Source organism: Pelmatolapia mariae, linkage group LG18 (assembly GCF_036321145.2).
Source record: "Pelmatolapia mariae isolate MD_Pm_ZW linkage group LG18, Pm_UMD_F_2, whole genome shotgun sequence".
Classification (NCBI taxonomy): Eukaryota; Metazoa; Chordata; class Actinopteri; order Cichliformes; family Cichlidae; genus Pelmatolapia; species Pelmatolapia mariae.
The window spans coordinates 6,435,526-6,453,679 of NC_086243.1; the positions used below are offsets into that span (position 1 = coordinate 6,435,526).

Consider the following 18,154-nt stretch of genomic DNA (forward strand, 5'->3'; position numbering starts at 1 on the left):
CTTAAACAGCTGGATCTGATTTTAGTTCAACGTTGTCTATATGAGATAGCCAAAGGATAGTAGCTGTGCTATCAGCTGATGTGGGCTGGCGTTGATCTACACCTGATCTTCCAGGATGGAGGTGGCCCTTCTGAAGTAAGGTTGGGCTTGATTTTCTGATAGTACAGAGACGCTCAAATTAAGTCTCACGCTTTGAAAATGTAGAGGAAAAAGTGTGAAAATCCAAATGTAAGTCACCGTACATGTCATTACATTAAAATGTATGAATGTGACATGTACGCTGTTCTTCTGCAGTGCAATAAACTGATGCCAGAGGACCAAGCAGACTGCACGGCCACTGCTCCCACATGTTCCCTTCTAACGCTGAGACCAAATAAAAATTAAAAGATTCTTTTTATTTGATCACTGAAAACCATGGGCCTATTGTAAAACGGCTTAGTATCTGTGGCACCTTTGTTATGTGGGAGGAGAAGCAGTTGACGTTTAAATCCCAGAAAAACTTTTATGAAAGCCAGAGCGTCAGATTTGCACTTTGACTAAGACTCTGTAGTGGAGTGAGATGGGGAAGACTAAGAGCAACTGTTATGGGAAGTCTAGTTTTGAGACTCGTACATCAGGACAGGTAGGTTAAATAGGATGGCTGTCAACTCTTTCTGGTCCTCCATCCCCCCACAGACGCACACACACACACACACACACACACACACACACACACACACACACACAAAACACTAGTCCAGCTGGGAGCTTGTAGAAATTGGAATAGGTGTAAATAAGATGGCTGTCAGGCCTGTCACTGGTAGAGACACACACAGACACTTTCAGAGTTACAACACACATGGCTCCAATAGTCAAGGTGTAAGTGACACACACACACATATATAAATATTACCTACCTATCTCTGTGTGGTAGATAGACATGGTGTAAGTGACAGGTAGACAGACTTGCACATGCACACACACGCACACACACACACCTTCAAGGGGTTGGAGAGACAGGGACGTAAGTGACAGAAGGACAGACAGCCTCAAACAAACACTGAAGAGACACCTCTAAGTGACGGACACACACAGAGCCAGCTGTGTGGCTAAGTGGAGCTGAAGGGAGCAGTCAGGCAGCGGTAAGAGTTTGTCTGAGCGTTCATCACTCGGTTTATAGAAGTGCCACTCACACACACTCCCTCTCCTTCTCTCTTTCTCCAAGATTGATGGGTAAGGTGTCAGTCTGGTGTCAGTTCAGCCCAGCTCTGTGTGCCGTCTCCCTTTCACCTCCTTGTCTCTGACCAAATCTAGCTCTCTTTCTCACCTGTCCAGGTTATTGAAAAGTCTTTAATTTGGTTTGGAGAAGCCGAAGTTTTAGACGAGCTAAATTTAGCATCGTCAAGTTCTGAAGTTTGTCAGAAAGTTACTCCAGGTCTTGGTGTGGTCTGTGCCCTCTTAAGCTGGTTCTCTCTGGATCTGTATGTTGATGATGTGTAGAATAATGTACTGAGCAATGGTAATTCTGCACTGCACTTGTAAAGTTGCTTAAATAGACAAAGCTCTTCACAGTTTTGCCTTCCAAAAATGTGTCAGTAGTCGTGCTTTTATTTTGATAAATCTAGTGCAGAGGTGCATATGACACGGCAGCTGCAAGTAAAAATAGGACTTTTGTTAACGTCAAAGGGTGATGTGGAGTTTTTAAATAAATGCAAATCTTGATGCCCACATGGAGCATTTTTGTTTTGCTGTTAAAGCGAAGTAATGACCCTCTTTACTTTTTCTTTTTCCTCAGCAACTGGTTTTGCCACGTGTAGCATCAAGGAGAGCGCCGCAGACAGCGATGCCGACCTTGATGTGGATGGAGACGACACCTTGGAGTATGGCAAGGCTCAGTACACCGAGGCCGACATCATCCCCTGCTCCGGTGCTGGAGAGGACCAGGGAGAAGCCAGGGAGCGGGAGGCGCTACGGGGAGCTGTGCTCAAGTACAAAAGCTTAACTAGTAGATTTTCTGCCAGAAAATCTGAAAATCACCTGAGTTAGTAACCTTGAGCTGCCACTTACATGGACATCTGTGTCTCTGTCTTACAGCGGGGGGATGCCTTCTAATAGAATAACACCTGAATTCTCCAAATGGGCCAACGATGGTAAGTAGGGACAAAATAACTGTCTCCTCAGGATATGCTGGATAGGCTAAAAAGCCAGCACTGAACGGGTTACCTGTCTTTGTGTCTACAGAGATGCCTTCAACAAGCAACGGCGAGAGCAGCAAGACAGACCCCAGCACTCCCTCGTCTTCCTCCTCTTCCTCCTGCGCCCCACGCACCTGTAAAAACAGCGAGATTGAAAAGTAGGTGACAGAGAAAACACACGTGGACACACACTAGTTGGATTTTTGAAATAGATCAGTTAAACATGAAGTGGAATGATCTTTCGACTGCCTCCTTTATAAGGCTTAGTGATGCATTTCTCTATTCCTGATATGCGTGTTTAAGGCCAATTTCCTGGAGTTGCAAGGTAATAATTGAATTGTTTGACTGTATGTGTGCTTACAGTTTTACATAACGTGCTTCCATCAACTATTGGAAGGCTGAATGCAATAAATGTTTCACTGAAATAAATCAATCGGCACTCTGCATGTCCGTGGTCCATATTAAATATCAGTAGAAGGGATAACTGGCGAATAAGCAGAGCAGCTTGAACTGTATTGATCAGAAACAGCACCGTGAGGCAAGAACTGCGTGTGTTTGCTGAGCGAGGGGATGCATTCAATAAGTTGTCGTCTGCAACGTGATCGTTCCAGTTTTAATTTGCATGCGACCGAGGGAAAAAGATGCTGACAGGTTAGGTGGCAATCTGACCGCACTGATTGGTTCTCCACATCCAGTGTTATGTAGGGACAGGTTTCCTTCCTCACATTCTTCAGCTTGACTGACACAAATACTCCTGTACAGCAGACACTATAACTGCATGTGCATTTGTTTTTTGTTGTTTTTTTACAATGCAAAGTTGGTGTGCGTTTCCATAGACACGACACTCTAGCTGAGGTTTTAGTGGCCACCAGGAGCAGAGCATGGCTTAATTTAAGTATCCATTTAAAGGAGGCCAACTAGCTGCTGAATGATTGCGCTGGAACAAGCAGTCAGCCGGCTGGCTGGAACAATTCCCTGCATCACTCCTCTCTGCTTACTATAAATGCACGTATTTGTGGAGCTTCTGTGCTCCTCCGTCCCCAAATGAAAATGAGATTTGTCTCCTTTCGTTACATTGATACATTGTGTGTGTGTGTGTGTGTGTACGCGTGTGTACGGTGCTTTGCACAGGGCAGCGTTAGTGAAATCTCTCTCTCTCTCTGATCCCAGATGGGTAATGATCTGGTCGCCTCCCGGGGCGTCCTCGTTCCTCTGCTCATTCCCCTACAAGATAAATGAGCTCACACATACACACACGCATACATACACACATACACACGCACAGCGCCTGAGACGCTCTTTCCCCTCCAAGATAAATGGCCCCTCCAATGCCGCCAATGCGATTGCTGCCAAATTTGGTGCTCCAGCTGGAACAATGCGGAGAGATTTCCATGTGGTTTCTGCAAATAATTGAATCTGTCCTCAATTTGGAAGTGATGAAGCTAGATTTGTAACCCCCTCCTCCCCATCACCTACACGTACACATACACGCCGCCCAGCCTGTCTTCGTCTTTTTCCTCTCATTCTTCGCTTTATTGCTCTGTCGCTAAGCTGCATGTCTCTCGCTTCCTCCTGCTTTTCTCTTTCACATTTCTGTTGTTCGTTTCTTCCCGTCCCCTGTCTCAATTCTTCTGAGGCACTTACAAGATGCCCCCTCCCCCCCTTGCCCCTTGCCTTTCGCCATCTGAGGCCTACGCACATATATATTGGGCAGAGGCAGGGGAAATCAATAGTGACTTAAATGTTTTATCATGGTGTGTGAGTGTAGTTAAGGCCTCGGTTAACAGGGTGCAAAAGAGAATGATGCTGCTGCTGTTTTTTTTTTTTTTTGTTGTTGTTTTTACAGCATGTAGATGTGAGAAGTTTGTGTCTCCACCTGGTTGATAAAATGTTTGCAATGTGCTGCAAAAAAATTAATTACCGTCTAATTTTATCATTTCTATGTGCTTGTGTTGAGAGAGAAGCTGAGTGAGGCTAAAATGTAGGTAGACAGTAGATTAAGACACAGGGGTGATTGAGATAGATGGTAGAGATCTTCAGCTGCACACGCACACACACTAATGAAATGAGGAATAGCCCCACACAAGTTGGGGACAGAGCGCTAAATAGAGGGGAAGCAGAGCCATCAATCTGTCTCTGTCGGGCTTTCCTGCTTGCTTTTTTCACCACGGGGATGAGTCGAGATGAAAATGCATCGCTATTTCACCTTCTTTCACTCACATGCATGCACACACACACACTGTTCAAAAAGCCCCGTGGGGCAGTAAGCACATTGGAGCAGAGGCATGTTGTATTGATGGCAGTTCTGTTTCAGTATTTATTCTGAAGGTTTCATGATTTGAGGCTCAAAAATCAAGGCCACAAGCTGAAACCTACCAAGCCTGGACCACGTCGTATAAAAACGCGCACACACAGTGTTGTTAACAATTAATATAATCATATGTAACATCCTCAGATGTGGACCCAACTCTACCAACAAGAGCTCCAACTGCCCCACTCACATCCTAAAATATGTAAGAAAATGATCGAGCTCTGCAACTCCTGCTGCCGCCTTCTCGTGAGAATTGGATGAACCCAGAATCTGCGTTTCTTTCTTTTCTTGTATACTTCATTTTTTTTTCCACAGTGCCTTTTTTTGAGAACACATTGCCGTGTATATACGTTACATGGTGGTGTTTTTGTCATGCGCTCTGCGTGTAGAGGTCTTAGGACTGTTACAGAAATGTCTTACCTTTCAGGTTGTAGCCCAGCCTAAGATGTTAATGTGTTTCTCTGAGTCCACATGATGTGTTTTCGAAACCTGGCTCCCAGAGTGAGATAAATTTTCTTATTCTGGCTCAGAGACCGAAAACCCCAGAGCCAGCTTAAACTCAAGGATTTTCACTTGTGCATGTTGCTCTGTAAGAGGCTGTTCATCTCCCTGCATGCCACATTTAGCCCCAGAGAGTTGTCTTTCCTTTTCTTGGCCCTGTGAAGTCATCCTGTTCCCTTCTTTACCTCCATTAAATCTCTGCACCTCCTACATTCCCCCCCAACAAACACACACATAGACACACACACACTCCCTCTCTAGATGTCCACAGCTGCATAAAGAAGTTGAATTTGTTTTACCACAAAACAAAAATAAGTAGAAGTGAGCGGTTAGAAAATGACTTATACACACTTGTTTGTAAAAATAAAACTGTTTTTCCTGGCTTGTTTCGTTTCGCGTCAAACAAGACAAGAAACCCTTTTGGAAGAATTTTGTTTGCGACAGAGGACTTTACTGGAGCTGATAAAAAGAAAAAAGACGGCCTTGTTAGAGGGATGACTTCTGTCCAGCCCAGAGTCCACGGCTGCTTTATAAGCTAGAGGCTAATCAACGCTAAATGGCTTTTTACAAGCTCGGTGCTAATAAGAGGAGAGGGTAAAGCAGTTTATAGGGCACCAGGGTGGCAAGTCAAGACAGGCCTTTACAAAGGTGGGAGGATGATGAGGTTACAGGAAAGAGTTAGTGCAGGTCAGCTTTTTTTCCACAGTTCTGAAAGAGGGAATAGGGAAGGATGCTTTGCTGGTCCGGAAGCATTTCAACCACAACACGACAAACAGTCATCCTGCTGAATCTTGAGCAAGACGAGTCCCTACGAGCTGCAGCGCTGCTGTTTTTAAGCCTGTTGTAACATCAGTCCAACCAATGATTTTCATGATCTTTTATTAGTATTTTTTTAAAATAATAAAGCAATCCTTTACTGTACAAGCTACTAAACATTGTCACAATTTCAGGGCCAAATGCAGACTTTCTTCATTGATGATCTAAAAGATATGAATTCCTTTTGGGAGAAAGAAGCCAAAACATTATTCGGTCCACTGTTTTTATCACTCTGTGATTCGTTCATCAGCTTAAATAAACTTATTGTGATATAATGCCAGAATCTCAACAAAGAGACCACAGACGTGGGTACAGTCTCAGGTTGAACCCCTAGAATGTTTTTTCCTCCACTAAGCTTTACAGATTATCATGGAGGTATTTGAACAAGTCTGCTGATCACCACACAAACCTGAAATGTTTAATTTTAATTTAATCTTCAATTTAGTTTAAATGTTCAATTTATTTTAATGAGCTTGCTTGATGATGTGAATTCATGTAGATCTACCGGTGTGGTCCAAAAAATAGATTTTCAAAATCTCGGGCGTTGAGAGGAAATTAAGTAAGTCCAGCCCCGTTTCCTTTCCCCTGTACACTTCCCCACTACTGTTTGAGTATGCAGCAAATGGAGCCATGTCCTAGGCCACACACACACAAACACACATACACACACACTCAGCCACTTACTGTGCTCATCTCTTCCTTCCTTCTGCTTGTCCTTCCCCATCCAGATCAATACCATAGATCAACTAGCTATCAGGCTGCAAAATGACCACATCACCATAAATACGCACACTGCTTATACCTCACACGCACACACACACACACACACACACACACACACACACACACACACACACACACACACACACACACACACACACACACTCACACACACACACAACTATTGCATTTTACCAGAGAATGAGTGGATAGCTATAATAAACACCAGCTGGCTTGTGCGGCTCGTCTCTCTCCACCGAATCACTGTCATCATCATCATCGTTGCGGTCTGTGCGTCTTCCCTATTGATCTAGTTATCGCTGCTTCATATGCTGTCGGACAGTGTTAAACGCACATTTTCTGTTATCATGCTGCGCATTAATCAGAGGCCACTCACCGGTAGGGAGGACAGGGGATATAAGAAAAGAGAAAGTTGGAGGAGAGAGGGATTAAGAAGCAAGGACATGTGGCGATGTGGAGATAAATACAGAGCCATGGCGATAGACTGGCATGGGTGAACATGGGGGAGTTACAAAAACATAACAGAGAGGATGGAAGCTGAGTGTGAGACTTAAAAGCAACACAATAAGACGTTTAAGCGAAAGTCTGCGACGCGATGAGTCCTTTGAGGGTGCAGACGTGTTAAATAGAAGGATGTAAATACTCTGTTTGACCTGAGGAAGAAGAGAAGTCAGGAAGATTCAAAGAGGTCTTGTTGTTTATTGAGCTACAAGAAAGACAAAGCGTATCGACAAAGACTTTGACTTGAAACATGTTGTACTACACAGGAGCGTGCGCAGGGCCTTAATCAGATGGTATAGAATGAACATGTGTAGAGAATGATACATCTCTAGAAAGATAGGAGTCCATTAAATTCATATCATAGGATTTAACACAAATATACTGCAGGATCACAGTACAGTGATGTTGTACTATAACTAAGGACAATAAGGTTGATGATAAAAGATGACTTTTTTCTTCTTTTTCTTGTGTTCAGCACCCAGCAGATTCATCCAGCTTCCACTGTTTTGTGGAACTTTGAGACATTGTAGCATAAAATACTCTAAATCTCAATGTTCCTGTTTCCTAATGTTTATTTGTTTTTATTAAATGGAACTGAAAACACAACGGTACAATCCTTGTTACAAGAGTGTGAGAGTGGGCACGTCATCTGTGTTGTAGACCTATACTTAAAACCTCTATCGTCTCTCTTGCTTGTTCCCAGGGTAACGGAGGAAGAGTCCACGGCAACCACCATGGAGGCCCTGAAGGCTCGAATCAGAGAGCTGGAGAAGCAGATACTCCGAGGAGACCGGTACAAATGTCTCATCTGCATGGTGAGTATAGCGTTTACATGAGTGCTGTCTGCTTGTCTGCACGTCGAGCTTCAGTGGAAGTGTTGTGGCTTTGTCAGAAGGCAGCATTAGCATTTGTCGAACTGCATGTAGCACCATAAACATGTGAAGCTGCGGTTAAGGGGGGGGGGCTATAAACTGTATATCAAAGATGGAGGATAACTTTCAAGCCTAAAAATGAAGCCAGTGAGGAAGTGCCCCTACATTCTTTCTAATGGTCAATGAGGGCATGACGGCATCAACGCGTTAGCGTGGTTAGGTCGTTAACGTGTTGACGCCGTCCAGCCCCACGCACCGGGCAATCCGCGGTAACTCGTTAACGGGGATTTGCCGAGTTAATGCAGTTATGGCGTTAGCGTCATTTTAACGAGATTAGCACTGACAGCACTAAATATATTTGATATAGCTTCTAATAAAAGACTGCTTTGAGATTGACGGTTTGCCTTTCCATCTGCTTTCAAAAAGCTAAAGTTTCAATGGATTAAATGCCACAAACCAGTGGGCGGAGTCACTGTGATTACTTCCCTGTCTCATGTCCATGTCTCCAAGTTGTTGTTTTTGACCTTAATGGCCCGTCCCTTACATTTTGGAATGTTTCCCAAGCCAGAAGTTTGGCCTTCCACTTTATTAGGCCAGATATGTAGCAAGGGCTGATAAGGTCTGTCCCATGTCACAGGCTTCTCTGAATACCAGAATGTGCTGTATTTTTGGGACAGTCAGTGCATTCAGTGGATGTAAGTAGCAACCACTGATCACTTTCTACCTTGAAGAGGGATTCAACCCTCTACCCTCACCTATTTTTTTCAAGCAAATATAAATTTAAAATATGCTCACTGTGGCCAGAGTGCTTACCTTGATATCTAGCTGCTCGGTTTGAGTGACAGATTTTTCTGTTCGATAATGTTCGTGTGTTTTACTGTAGGTAGGTTGTATACTTATGCTGCAGAAATGTGTGAAGCACCTGCACGCATCTCATTTCTGCTCTTCGTGGGAGCATTTTCACTGTCCGAGTGCTGCTGGTGTTGTGTTGCTGTTGTGTTGTGGCCCTTTGCATGGCTTTGCAATTTGGCACGATTGTCTGCTATCACATTTCCAGAGCGAATCATTTTTCTTATCATGTCATGCTTCATCTCAGGAGCACAGAAGTATGTGTATGTTCAAATTCTGAGATAGCGTCCTGACTGTGCTGTGCACAAAGCAGGTTAAATCTGTGAAAAATGTGTCGAAGTTTGGCTTTGTTAGGTGAAAAGACACTCCTGTGCATCACAGCTTGTATTGATGGCTGATTGGACCTTACAGATCAATAGTTAAAGCCATGAGGGACAATATAGAGGTCCATCAGACACTTGAGATGCAGTTGCGCCTACACCTCACATCAGTGTTTGTGTACCCCCACTTTGTGTCAAGTACCCACCCTGTCATTCTTCAAGCGTGTGGACAGTGCAGCGTCGGCATCCTGTGCTTGCTGCGTGTGAGTGTGTGTGTGTGAGAGCCTGTTGGTGTGTATGCATGTGAGGCGGGTAATTACCAACGCCTGCGCTTCCTAAAGGTCGCTGGGTGCCTGAGGTGACACGGAGGGCAAGGCACAGCGATCGATCACTCACTGCCCCATGAGCACACAGCTCTTCTCTGCTCATCTGTCACTGTCCCTCATCTGTTTTACGCACACACACAAACACACACTAAGGCATACAGAGAAATACAAATATGTCTACACACACACACACACAGGCCTCTTCCATCTAATCTGTCTCTGTCTGTCTTTAACCTGTCACTGGGCTCCCTCCCTGTCACTGGGTCTGATCTAAATGTCATCAGATTACTCTCACTAACTGGCAGATTTTGAAGCAGCTGGAGATTTCCACCGCATCAAGTAGATGCACAAACACTTTGAGCAGATGTATGACTCAGTCTAAACGCCACCGCTGTCACCTCTACACCGATATTTCTGCAAATATTTCTTACTAATTTTTACCTTCTGATTGTCTGGTGGAAATGCTTGCCCTCTGTATCAAGTTGACTCAAGTTCTCTGTTAGCCTTTACTGATGCTGAGGGAATCTCAGAGATGCAGCTCAGCACTATCTGTGGGTTTCTACCCCCATCTATTGGTCATTTTAGGGCAAGGAACTTAAAATGTGCTTTAAGATTGTCCTAATTCAGATATTTAGATATTTAAATATTGAGATATTTCAGTTTTAAAGTAAGGTTGTTGATGGGCTTGATTACAAATATTTAGACTGTTTGAAGACTACTTAGATGTACTTAATGTCTGTTTCCATATAAGGAAATTTCAACGACATTTAAACATGCCTGAATTATTAGATTAGCCAGTGTAGTATTGCTCTTTGCTTAAGCTGGGTGACTATAAGAGACCAAGTTTAAAAAAAAAAAAAAGCTAAAGCAGCTAATGCCAAGAAAACTTTACCTTTAGTAAAAAGTGTGTCTAGAACATCTCCAGTTGGTGGAATGCCTCTTAAAATGCCTTTATTTTTAAAATTAGCAGTAATTTTGATGCTAATAACATAAAAACAGCTAAATAAAATACTACAAGGACATATTTATCAAAAGAGCCTTTACAAGTAAACTGATAAATAAGACTGTAATGTGAGCCTGGTTCTGTTGGAGGTTTCCTTCCCACTGCCACCATGTGCTTGCTCACAAGGTTTTGGCTGATTGTTCGGGTTTCTCCATTATTATTGTCGGGTCTTTATATATATATATATATATATATATATATATATATAAGCACATTGAGGCGACTGTTGTTGTGATTTTGTGGTATATACATAAAACTTAGCCCATTCTTCCATTAGCAATGTCAGTGAAGGGTCAGGATAAAAAAAGCCATTTATTTTACATTCACGCCTCAGTTGCACTTTCAGAGTGTAAATGTTTCTTCGCACTTGTAAAATCTAACCAATGAGATAAAACTCCTGAAGATCTGAGCTTTTCCAGTTGACTTAGCATTTTAGCCTAGTTGTGAGCTATCCAATCAAAGGTGGAAGAAGTTGTATTCAAAGCCTCACTTTACTTTCTGGCTGTCATTAGCACACACGGTGATGTTTGTGTGGGTTTGTGTTTGTCCGCACGCGTCTTCTGTTGCTCTTTGGTGTTTGTGTGTGCGCGATCAGTACAAGCCCGGCTCTGTGATTAGCTGCCACCTTTCGCCCCCAACCTCTCCTCTCCAACTCCCACCTCTCCCTCCTCCTCCTCCTCCTTCCGCAGAGGAAGCCTGCTATCCAGTCAGGTGCGGAGCTCAAGAGCATAGGGGCCAATGAGGTCGGAGAGAGGCAGCCTAAGTCCCTCCCCCTCGGCCTGTATTGCCTGTACAGGGGCCTTGTGATTGGTGGCTACAGCAGCGGCATAAAGAGGCTCCTCCCACAGCCCTTACGGAGGGTAAGGCACTCCCTCCCTCCTTACCTCCTCCGTTCCTCTTCCCACCCTCACCTCATTCCTCCCTCATCTCTCCATTCTTTTCCAGAGGGAAAGAAAAGGACGCCCAACAGGGCTCGTTCACAGCTTCCTCCCTCATCTCCCCCCTCCCTGCCCGTTTCCCTCTGTCTCTGCCCGTTGCCTGGCCGATGTCGTGTTTGTGCACGTGTGCGTGTACGTTTGTGACCCGCAGATTGCCGGTTCAATTTCCCATATGCTGCCTTGCTCAGTGGTTCTGTGGCTGCTGGCTGTCTTTCCGTGGTTAGTGGTTTGATGCTGTTTGTCGGTCAGGGATTGTGTAGCGTTACTTGTTTGTTGCTAGCTTAAGTGAGTGTCCCGTGAATCCGATGTAGTTTAAATTTTTCCTTTTTTTTTTTTTTTTTTTTTTTAGGACTCCTACACGATGCCGCTCACCTCCATCCAGTGCTGGCACGTCCACTGTGAAGAATGCTGGCTCAGGACTCTGGTACGCTCAAACTCCCACACTTCATCTCACTCTCACACACACGCACACACACTCAGTGCTGCTGGGCAAGTCCTCATGACATGCAGTTATTGCGGCCTCATTTCATAGTCAGTGAATTTTTCTCTGTATTCATGCCCCGTAGGGAGGAACTAAAATGGAATATTCCCCAAATGACCCGTTCTCTCTCAGCACGCTCAGTGCAGGCAGTGCAAACACTTGTAGCCTCAGTCAGGGAAAGGCTTAGATGGAATGGTCCCCAAAAGGCTTGTTAAAATGTTGGAATAAAGTGGTCAACTTCAGCCTCCACTGGCTTCTATGTACTGCCTTAGGTCTACACACACACACACACACACACACATGCCCCTCCGCTGTGGTTTTGCTGGTTATTAGTTAGTCTAATATATTCAGTAGTGTGCAGTTAGCTGTTGCTAATGTGGTAAATGGAGCGCAAAAGAAAATAGTGTTCCTACAGCTGGAAGGGTAAACAGTGTACTCATTGGCTTTCTCTGATGTCTTTGCTCTTTTCGCCTCTTTTCCCTCCACGAAATATCTGATGTTGTCAATGTTCTCATCTCACCTTGTTTCCCCTGCCGCTGTTTCCCCATGAAGCCTAATCCTACTCATCAACATACCCCCAGGCCCGTCCCACCTAGAAAAACTATCACAAATAAGCCGATCATTAGTGCCACATCATTGTATACAGTATTAGTTGCATCAGTGTCCTAAAAAGTTTGAATTTTAACTTCATTGAATGATGTAAAAACATTGATTGCTGGAATATTTTGACTAACCCTAACCCTGGGGAAGATGTTAAACTTGAGTACACCTTAGCCAGTACACTATTTATACAATTTTGAAGAACTTCCTGAGTAACATCTGGGTTAGTGTGCAGACAGCCTTGCATCAGCAGTCCTAAGGTTCTAATCGAAGCTGTCTTCTCGAGTCTTTACAAGTCTAAAGCATCACGCTGGTGTTTTGGATGAAGAGAATCACCTTCAGTTTATAGATGCAGTTTCAAATCTCTAAAACTCTTCACACTTTGCTCAGTTTATCCTTTTTGGGCTTAGGCAGGCTGCTGATTGGTGGACCAGCTGCCACTGTCTGCATTAGATTCAGTGTGTTACACCATGTGACATCGTCTATGTCAAGGACTGAATGGAGTAGAGTTTATTTTTCCAGGGATTATGATGAATGATGCATGGGAATGTCTGATGACTATTTCAGCCTTGTATGCAGCTATACATTTTAAATTTGGTGTTTCTGAAATGGTTTGGTCCAGTAGAATAGCTGCATGATAGCAGATAAAAGCAACATAAGCTAATGGTCCCAACCATTACCACCCTTATTCATGCTAATAATTGTCCGAAAAATGCTTTCAGCTTAAGGTGATTTAAGAAGGCCTTCCTTTGAGTACGAGCAGAAAGGCAGTCTGGGCCTGATTAATAAATTAGTTAGCCTGCTTTCTAATTCTTCTGTTATTAATTGCTCAAAAGAAAGCGCTCCATTGTTTCCATCTGCAGCGTACCTGTGTTTTCTGTGTAGGTGTGTGCACAGACGTGCATCCTGCCACTGCTGGTTTAATGTATGGGGAATTAAAGTCATAGCCTGGAGACAGCTATAAAACCGGGAGGGCCAAACTGATCAAAGTAAATGCCCGGGAATCTAGTTAACGTCAGCCCAGCCTCTTACCACTTTAATGAGCGAGGCAGCTGGAGCACAGTGTAACAGGCACACACCCATGCATGCTCACTGCCCACAGTAAACAGCAGAAAGCTTTGACGGGCCTCCAAACAAACAGGAGAAGTGCTCCCTCAACAGTGTATCAATAAAATCGCTTAAATTACACTTAGTTAAATTTATAATATTACACAATGCTTTGATACGTGATTTATGAGAGGTATTTCTGAAGAAAATGTTCATTACTACTACTTTTTAAACCATTCCAAACTCCTCTTCTTTCCATTTTTTCCCCCATACACCCCACATCCCATCCCTTCTTCTTCACTCTGGACATTTATTTTAGTAGTGTGGAGCAACATATCCTCTTAGCATGAGTATGTGACATCTGTCACTCCCAAATCACCCCCGTCTAGGCCCTTAATCGGTACACCTGCTTGAAAGAGTTTATTCAGGCGCTTACAGGAATTGAAGCTTATGAATCCTTGGGGGTCAGAGGTACATTTATGCTGACCGATTAATGTTTCAAAAGTGCACAAAATACAAACGAGATCTCCAGATTGTGTTGGCCCATGTCAGATGTTACACCCTACGTTTGTGTGCCATATACTAAAGTCTCAAAGTCTTTCAGCACGCAGTTTAGAGACTGATTAAAGCACCAGATAGTTTAGTAAAAGGTGATGAGCAGTTTTGTTATGTCTAACAACAGTATTCAAAATGTCATTCACTGTTTCCCATACATCATCATACATTGTGGGCCACATACAGCCCACTTTGATCTTAAACAGGCCATATCAGTGAAAGACATTTAAATAAACTAAGCTCTTAGATTCAAAGACGTGCAGTTTCAACATTACAGCTCAGTTTTCCTACGCGATTAATGTGTTTTTACACATTACAGGAAATGTTACTGATTTTTTTTTTTTTTTTTTTTACTGTGGACCCACTCTTTAAAACAAAAAGACATTGCTGTAGTAGACAGTTTCTGTCATTATATTAATTGTTTAACTGTTACGTAACTACTTTGGTGTAGTATGAATGGCCACGGGGGAAGTCTTTATCAATGGGAAACACTATACTACAGTTAAAAGTTCAAAATCTGCGCACTCATTCACAGTTTTCAAAGACTTCAGGTGGGGCAGATTAGACTCTCCTGGTCCCCAGGCCTTATTTTTGACACCCCTGCTATACATGGACTTTACCTGAGCCCCTTTGCTTGAGAGAATGACACTTTCAGGAAGTGACTGAGTAGTAGACCATTCTCTTGATCTTACTTTGAAGGTAAAGTAGCTGTGAGTGTTGGGCCTTCAGTCTCATGTTTTAGTCGTGCTTCTGTTGTGATGGTTTCCTTAAAAAAGTTTGTCCCATGTTCACATACTCCAGTTTGTCTGTCTTGGACTGCAGCTGACATCAGGTGGAGAACTGATTCATGAGCAGCCATGCCAAGCTTATGAAGCTCGGCAGCAGAACAAGGAATAACATCACCAGCTGCGGTCCAAGGCGCTGGAGTCGCTCAGTTATTTATTATCACAACACCAGCCAACCGCCCCCACCCCCCCATCATCTACAACAAATAGAACCTAGATCTGTGGGAAACACAACGGGTGCATTTCATTTCTGATGTTAAGACTTTCCTCATAGCAATGACATCATATAATCCTTTCCTAGTTGACTCCAGCTGTGCCACTATTCTTCATTTGTTTATGGTCTGTTTTTGGCTTCTTTTCTTTTTTCTTGCATCATTAAGTGTAAACTCAGCACAGTGACTCTGTCAGAAAAGGATGCGCCTGCAGCCAGCAGTTGTTGGCCAGAGTTGGTGCGGGAAAGCAACAGGGATTTAGGACAGTGGTGAGACCACCCATTCAGAATCTTGTTATGCTGTCAGCCCTGTGTTGCATATTATCACCTGCTGCTTTACTGCAGATGGCACACTATCAAAGCAGTGCAGAGGGAGAGGAAGAGGGCAGAAGGGGAGGCAAGATGTGCAGCAAACAGGTTTAGATTCACACAGGAGGAGGAGGCAGTAAGAGTACTGGGTAACTTGTATTGAACTTCATGCTCGTAGCCCCAAATCAGCAGAGTGAGCACTTCATTGTTATGTCTGTTGGTACATTTTTCTGAGCTACCAAGCTAACTGTTGCTTGTCTGTCCATCACAGGGAAACAAGAAGCTGTGCCCACAGTGCAACACCATCACCTCACCCGGAGACCTGAGGCGTGTCTACTTGTAAAGAGCACAACCCCTGCCTTTGTTCCTTCCAGTCCATTCTTCCATCTTGGATTTGTCTCCTTCCCCCGTCGATCATCTTTAGTTCTTCTCGCTCTGTCTCTCTCTGTCGCGCAGCCTGGGATAGCAGCTACCAAGCCTCCACAACAGCTGTGTTTGAGACTGTGCCAGTTCTTCCAGGAGGGCGGCTTGAACAAATGACTAAGCAAGCGCACTTTGACTGAATCTGACTATGGCCAGCAGTCTCCTGAGTAACCTGCGCAAAAAATAAGGGGGAGAAAAAAAAGGGCCCGGAGACCTGCAGTCCCCAATTGCCAGCAGTTGTTTCCGCTGCCTCAATGACACAAGAACCTCTATAACTGTCTATAAAATAGAGGGATCTTACACTGAAGGACTAAGTCAGTGGAAACGCCCACTAAGACCTTGTAGCTTCACACTGCTGGAGGTGGACCTCAGAGGAACTTCTTAATACAGGATCTAACTCCCCTCGTCCCTGCTAGCTCTTCGGCAGAACTTCAGTGGTGCTGGATGGCGGGCTTCACCCTGATGACTTGAGAGAAAGCTTCTTTTCTTATTTTTGTTCACTATTGAAGAGACAAACTGATAGCTTGATCCAGCTGTTGCTTAAGAAAAATATAAATATAAGAGCCTGTCCACTAAAACTGAGCTTTCAACCAAACTGAGGAGCCTCACAACCTTGAAAAGGAGTTTGACACTCGCCCTACTCGTCCTCCTCTCCTTCTTCTTCTTCTTCTTCTCTTCACAAGCCCCGCCCTTCTCTCTTCCCCTCTTTTGTGGTGTTCTAGTGCAGTAAACCAAATTTTCTCCTCCCCCTTACAAGATGCAGTGCAAGCACATGTAATATAGTTCTATGTATGTTTACAATGTTGGGTGTAAATTACATAGACACACACACACATACACACATGACCATCAGCAGATACACACAGAAATATATAATATCAAAATCCAGTTTTTTGGTTGGAAGGGGTTGGGGGGAAAAAATGGCTGGAATAAAAGAAGCCTTCTGTATTTTTAAAAAAAGAAGAGATCCTTTGAAAAATCCGTTGACGTTTTATTTGACTGTACAGGAATTTAAAGAAAAATTGTAAGTAATAATAAACTACTCAAACTAGATGGTCAAGATTTAGGTGGTGTAATTTTTCTGCAGAGTACCTCAGAGAAAGGTAGATCTGATCTCGGTGTGCGGACAAATGTTGTGTTAGTTTTATTAAATGGAGAGATTCCCGTTGTCCAAGAGTTCCCGCAAACAAGCAGAACTGTGGAACTGCTCTTTAGTTCACATATTGTCCAGCTGAGCTTTTTCTTTTTAACCTCTACTTCTGCTTCATGCTAATTGGAATAACATGCTGAGATCATATTCTAGACAGTCTTTTTTTATTTGTTTGGTTGGTTGGTTTACCCCTACATGTCTCAAAAGAAGCTTTTTCCTCCCACATTGTTCTCATTCTGCTATGCTGCAAAAAAAGAAAAAAAAACAAAACAACAACAACTTAAAAAAAAAAGAAAAAAGGTCCTTGAAATGGCAAATTCCCAATGGGCAGAAGTCTTTGGAAAACAAGGATGGCCAATGCTGAACTGGCAGCCTCCAGGAACCCACAACCTCCCCCCTCCCTCAATGGCAGCAGCATCAGCAGCCAAGGTGGTGGTGTGCTTTGTGTTTGTAAAGCTATGTATTCTGTGCCGTCTTTATTGTTGTAAGAAATAATGCAAAAAAAAAAAACAAGAAAAAATAAAACTTCTCAAAATTCCACGACTGGTCCTTTTCATGCAGCCGGGGGTGGTGAAGTAAGACGTGTTTAAGAAATGTGTTCATTGTTCGTTCGTTCGTTGTTCGCTGGAAAAATCAATAAAAAATGGGACAAAGATGCCAGAGACGCATTGTAAATGTGTTTTGTAATAAGACTTTGTGTCTCATTGTCAGTCGTAGCTTTTAAGTGGATCATCGTCCACTATTAAAAAAATGCAAAAGGCCCACAGTTTAAAAAGAGGAAAGTCAAACAGCCCGAGTTGGTCGGGTCTGATATTTGAGGACACTTCTGCTGAAGAAACTTGATTTTGGCTTTTCCACTTTGGTTTAAATGTCTCAAACATGTCCTTATAGGATATACTGGACAGAAATAAAGAGGGTTGTGATGCTACGCTGTTCCATTCACACTGAACTTGCTGATTTAAAAGACGTCCCAAAGATGGATAAACTGCACAAGAGAGTCAGAGTGAATTTGTGTGTTGTAGATTCTTGGAAATGGTACATGTCTTTCCCATTTGCAAGCTACATTTAAAATTTAATTAAATACTCGTAAATGTCAGTTTCCCCAACATGGCTTTCTTTGTTTTGTTTTTTCATTTTCCTCACTGGAGCTTGTGGACGTGCCTAGGAAATAAGTCAAGGTTTTTGTTTTGACAGTCTTTTTGAGCAAATGATGCAGCTCTGAGACCAACCTCATGTATCTG

The 18,154-nt window shown here is 43.4% G+C and overlaps 1 protein-coding gene across 3 annotated transcripts in view; it reads left to right on the forward strand.

The window, feature by feature from the left end:
* rnf220a (ring finger protein 220a) overlaps nucleotides 1-17,451 on the forward strand; it is a 159,255-nt gene extending 141,804 nt beyond the window's left edge. For 2 of the 3 annotated variants that reach the window (XM_063461928.1, XM_063461930.1), the window contains exons 9-15: nucleotides 1,775-1,967; nucleotides 2,074-2,129; nucleotides 2,221-2,332; nucleotides 7,748-7,859; nucleotides 11,104-11,274; nucleotides 11,702-11,776; nucleotides 15,612-17,451. In XM_063461928.1, coding sequence (XP_063317998.1) covers nucleotides 1,775-1,967; nucleotides 2,074-2,129; nucleotides 2,221-2,332; nucleotides 7,748-7,859; nucleotides 11,104-11,274; nucleotides 11,702-11,776; nucleotides 15,612-15,683 — 791 coding nt within the window. In that variant the 3' untranslated portion in view covers nucleotides 15,684-17,451. The remainder of the gene's footprint in view (nucleotides 1-1,774; nucleotides 1,968-2,073; nucleotides 2,130-2,220; nucleotides 2,333-7,747; nucleotides 7,860-11,103; nucleotides 11,275-11,701; nucleotides 11,777-15,611) is intronic. The other variant, XM_063461931.1, reaches the window with a different exon arrangement.
* The last annotated feature ends 703 nt before the right edge of the window (nucleotides 17,452-18,154 follow it).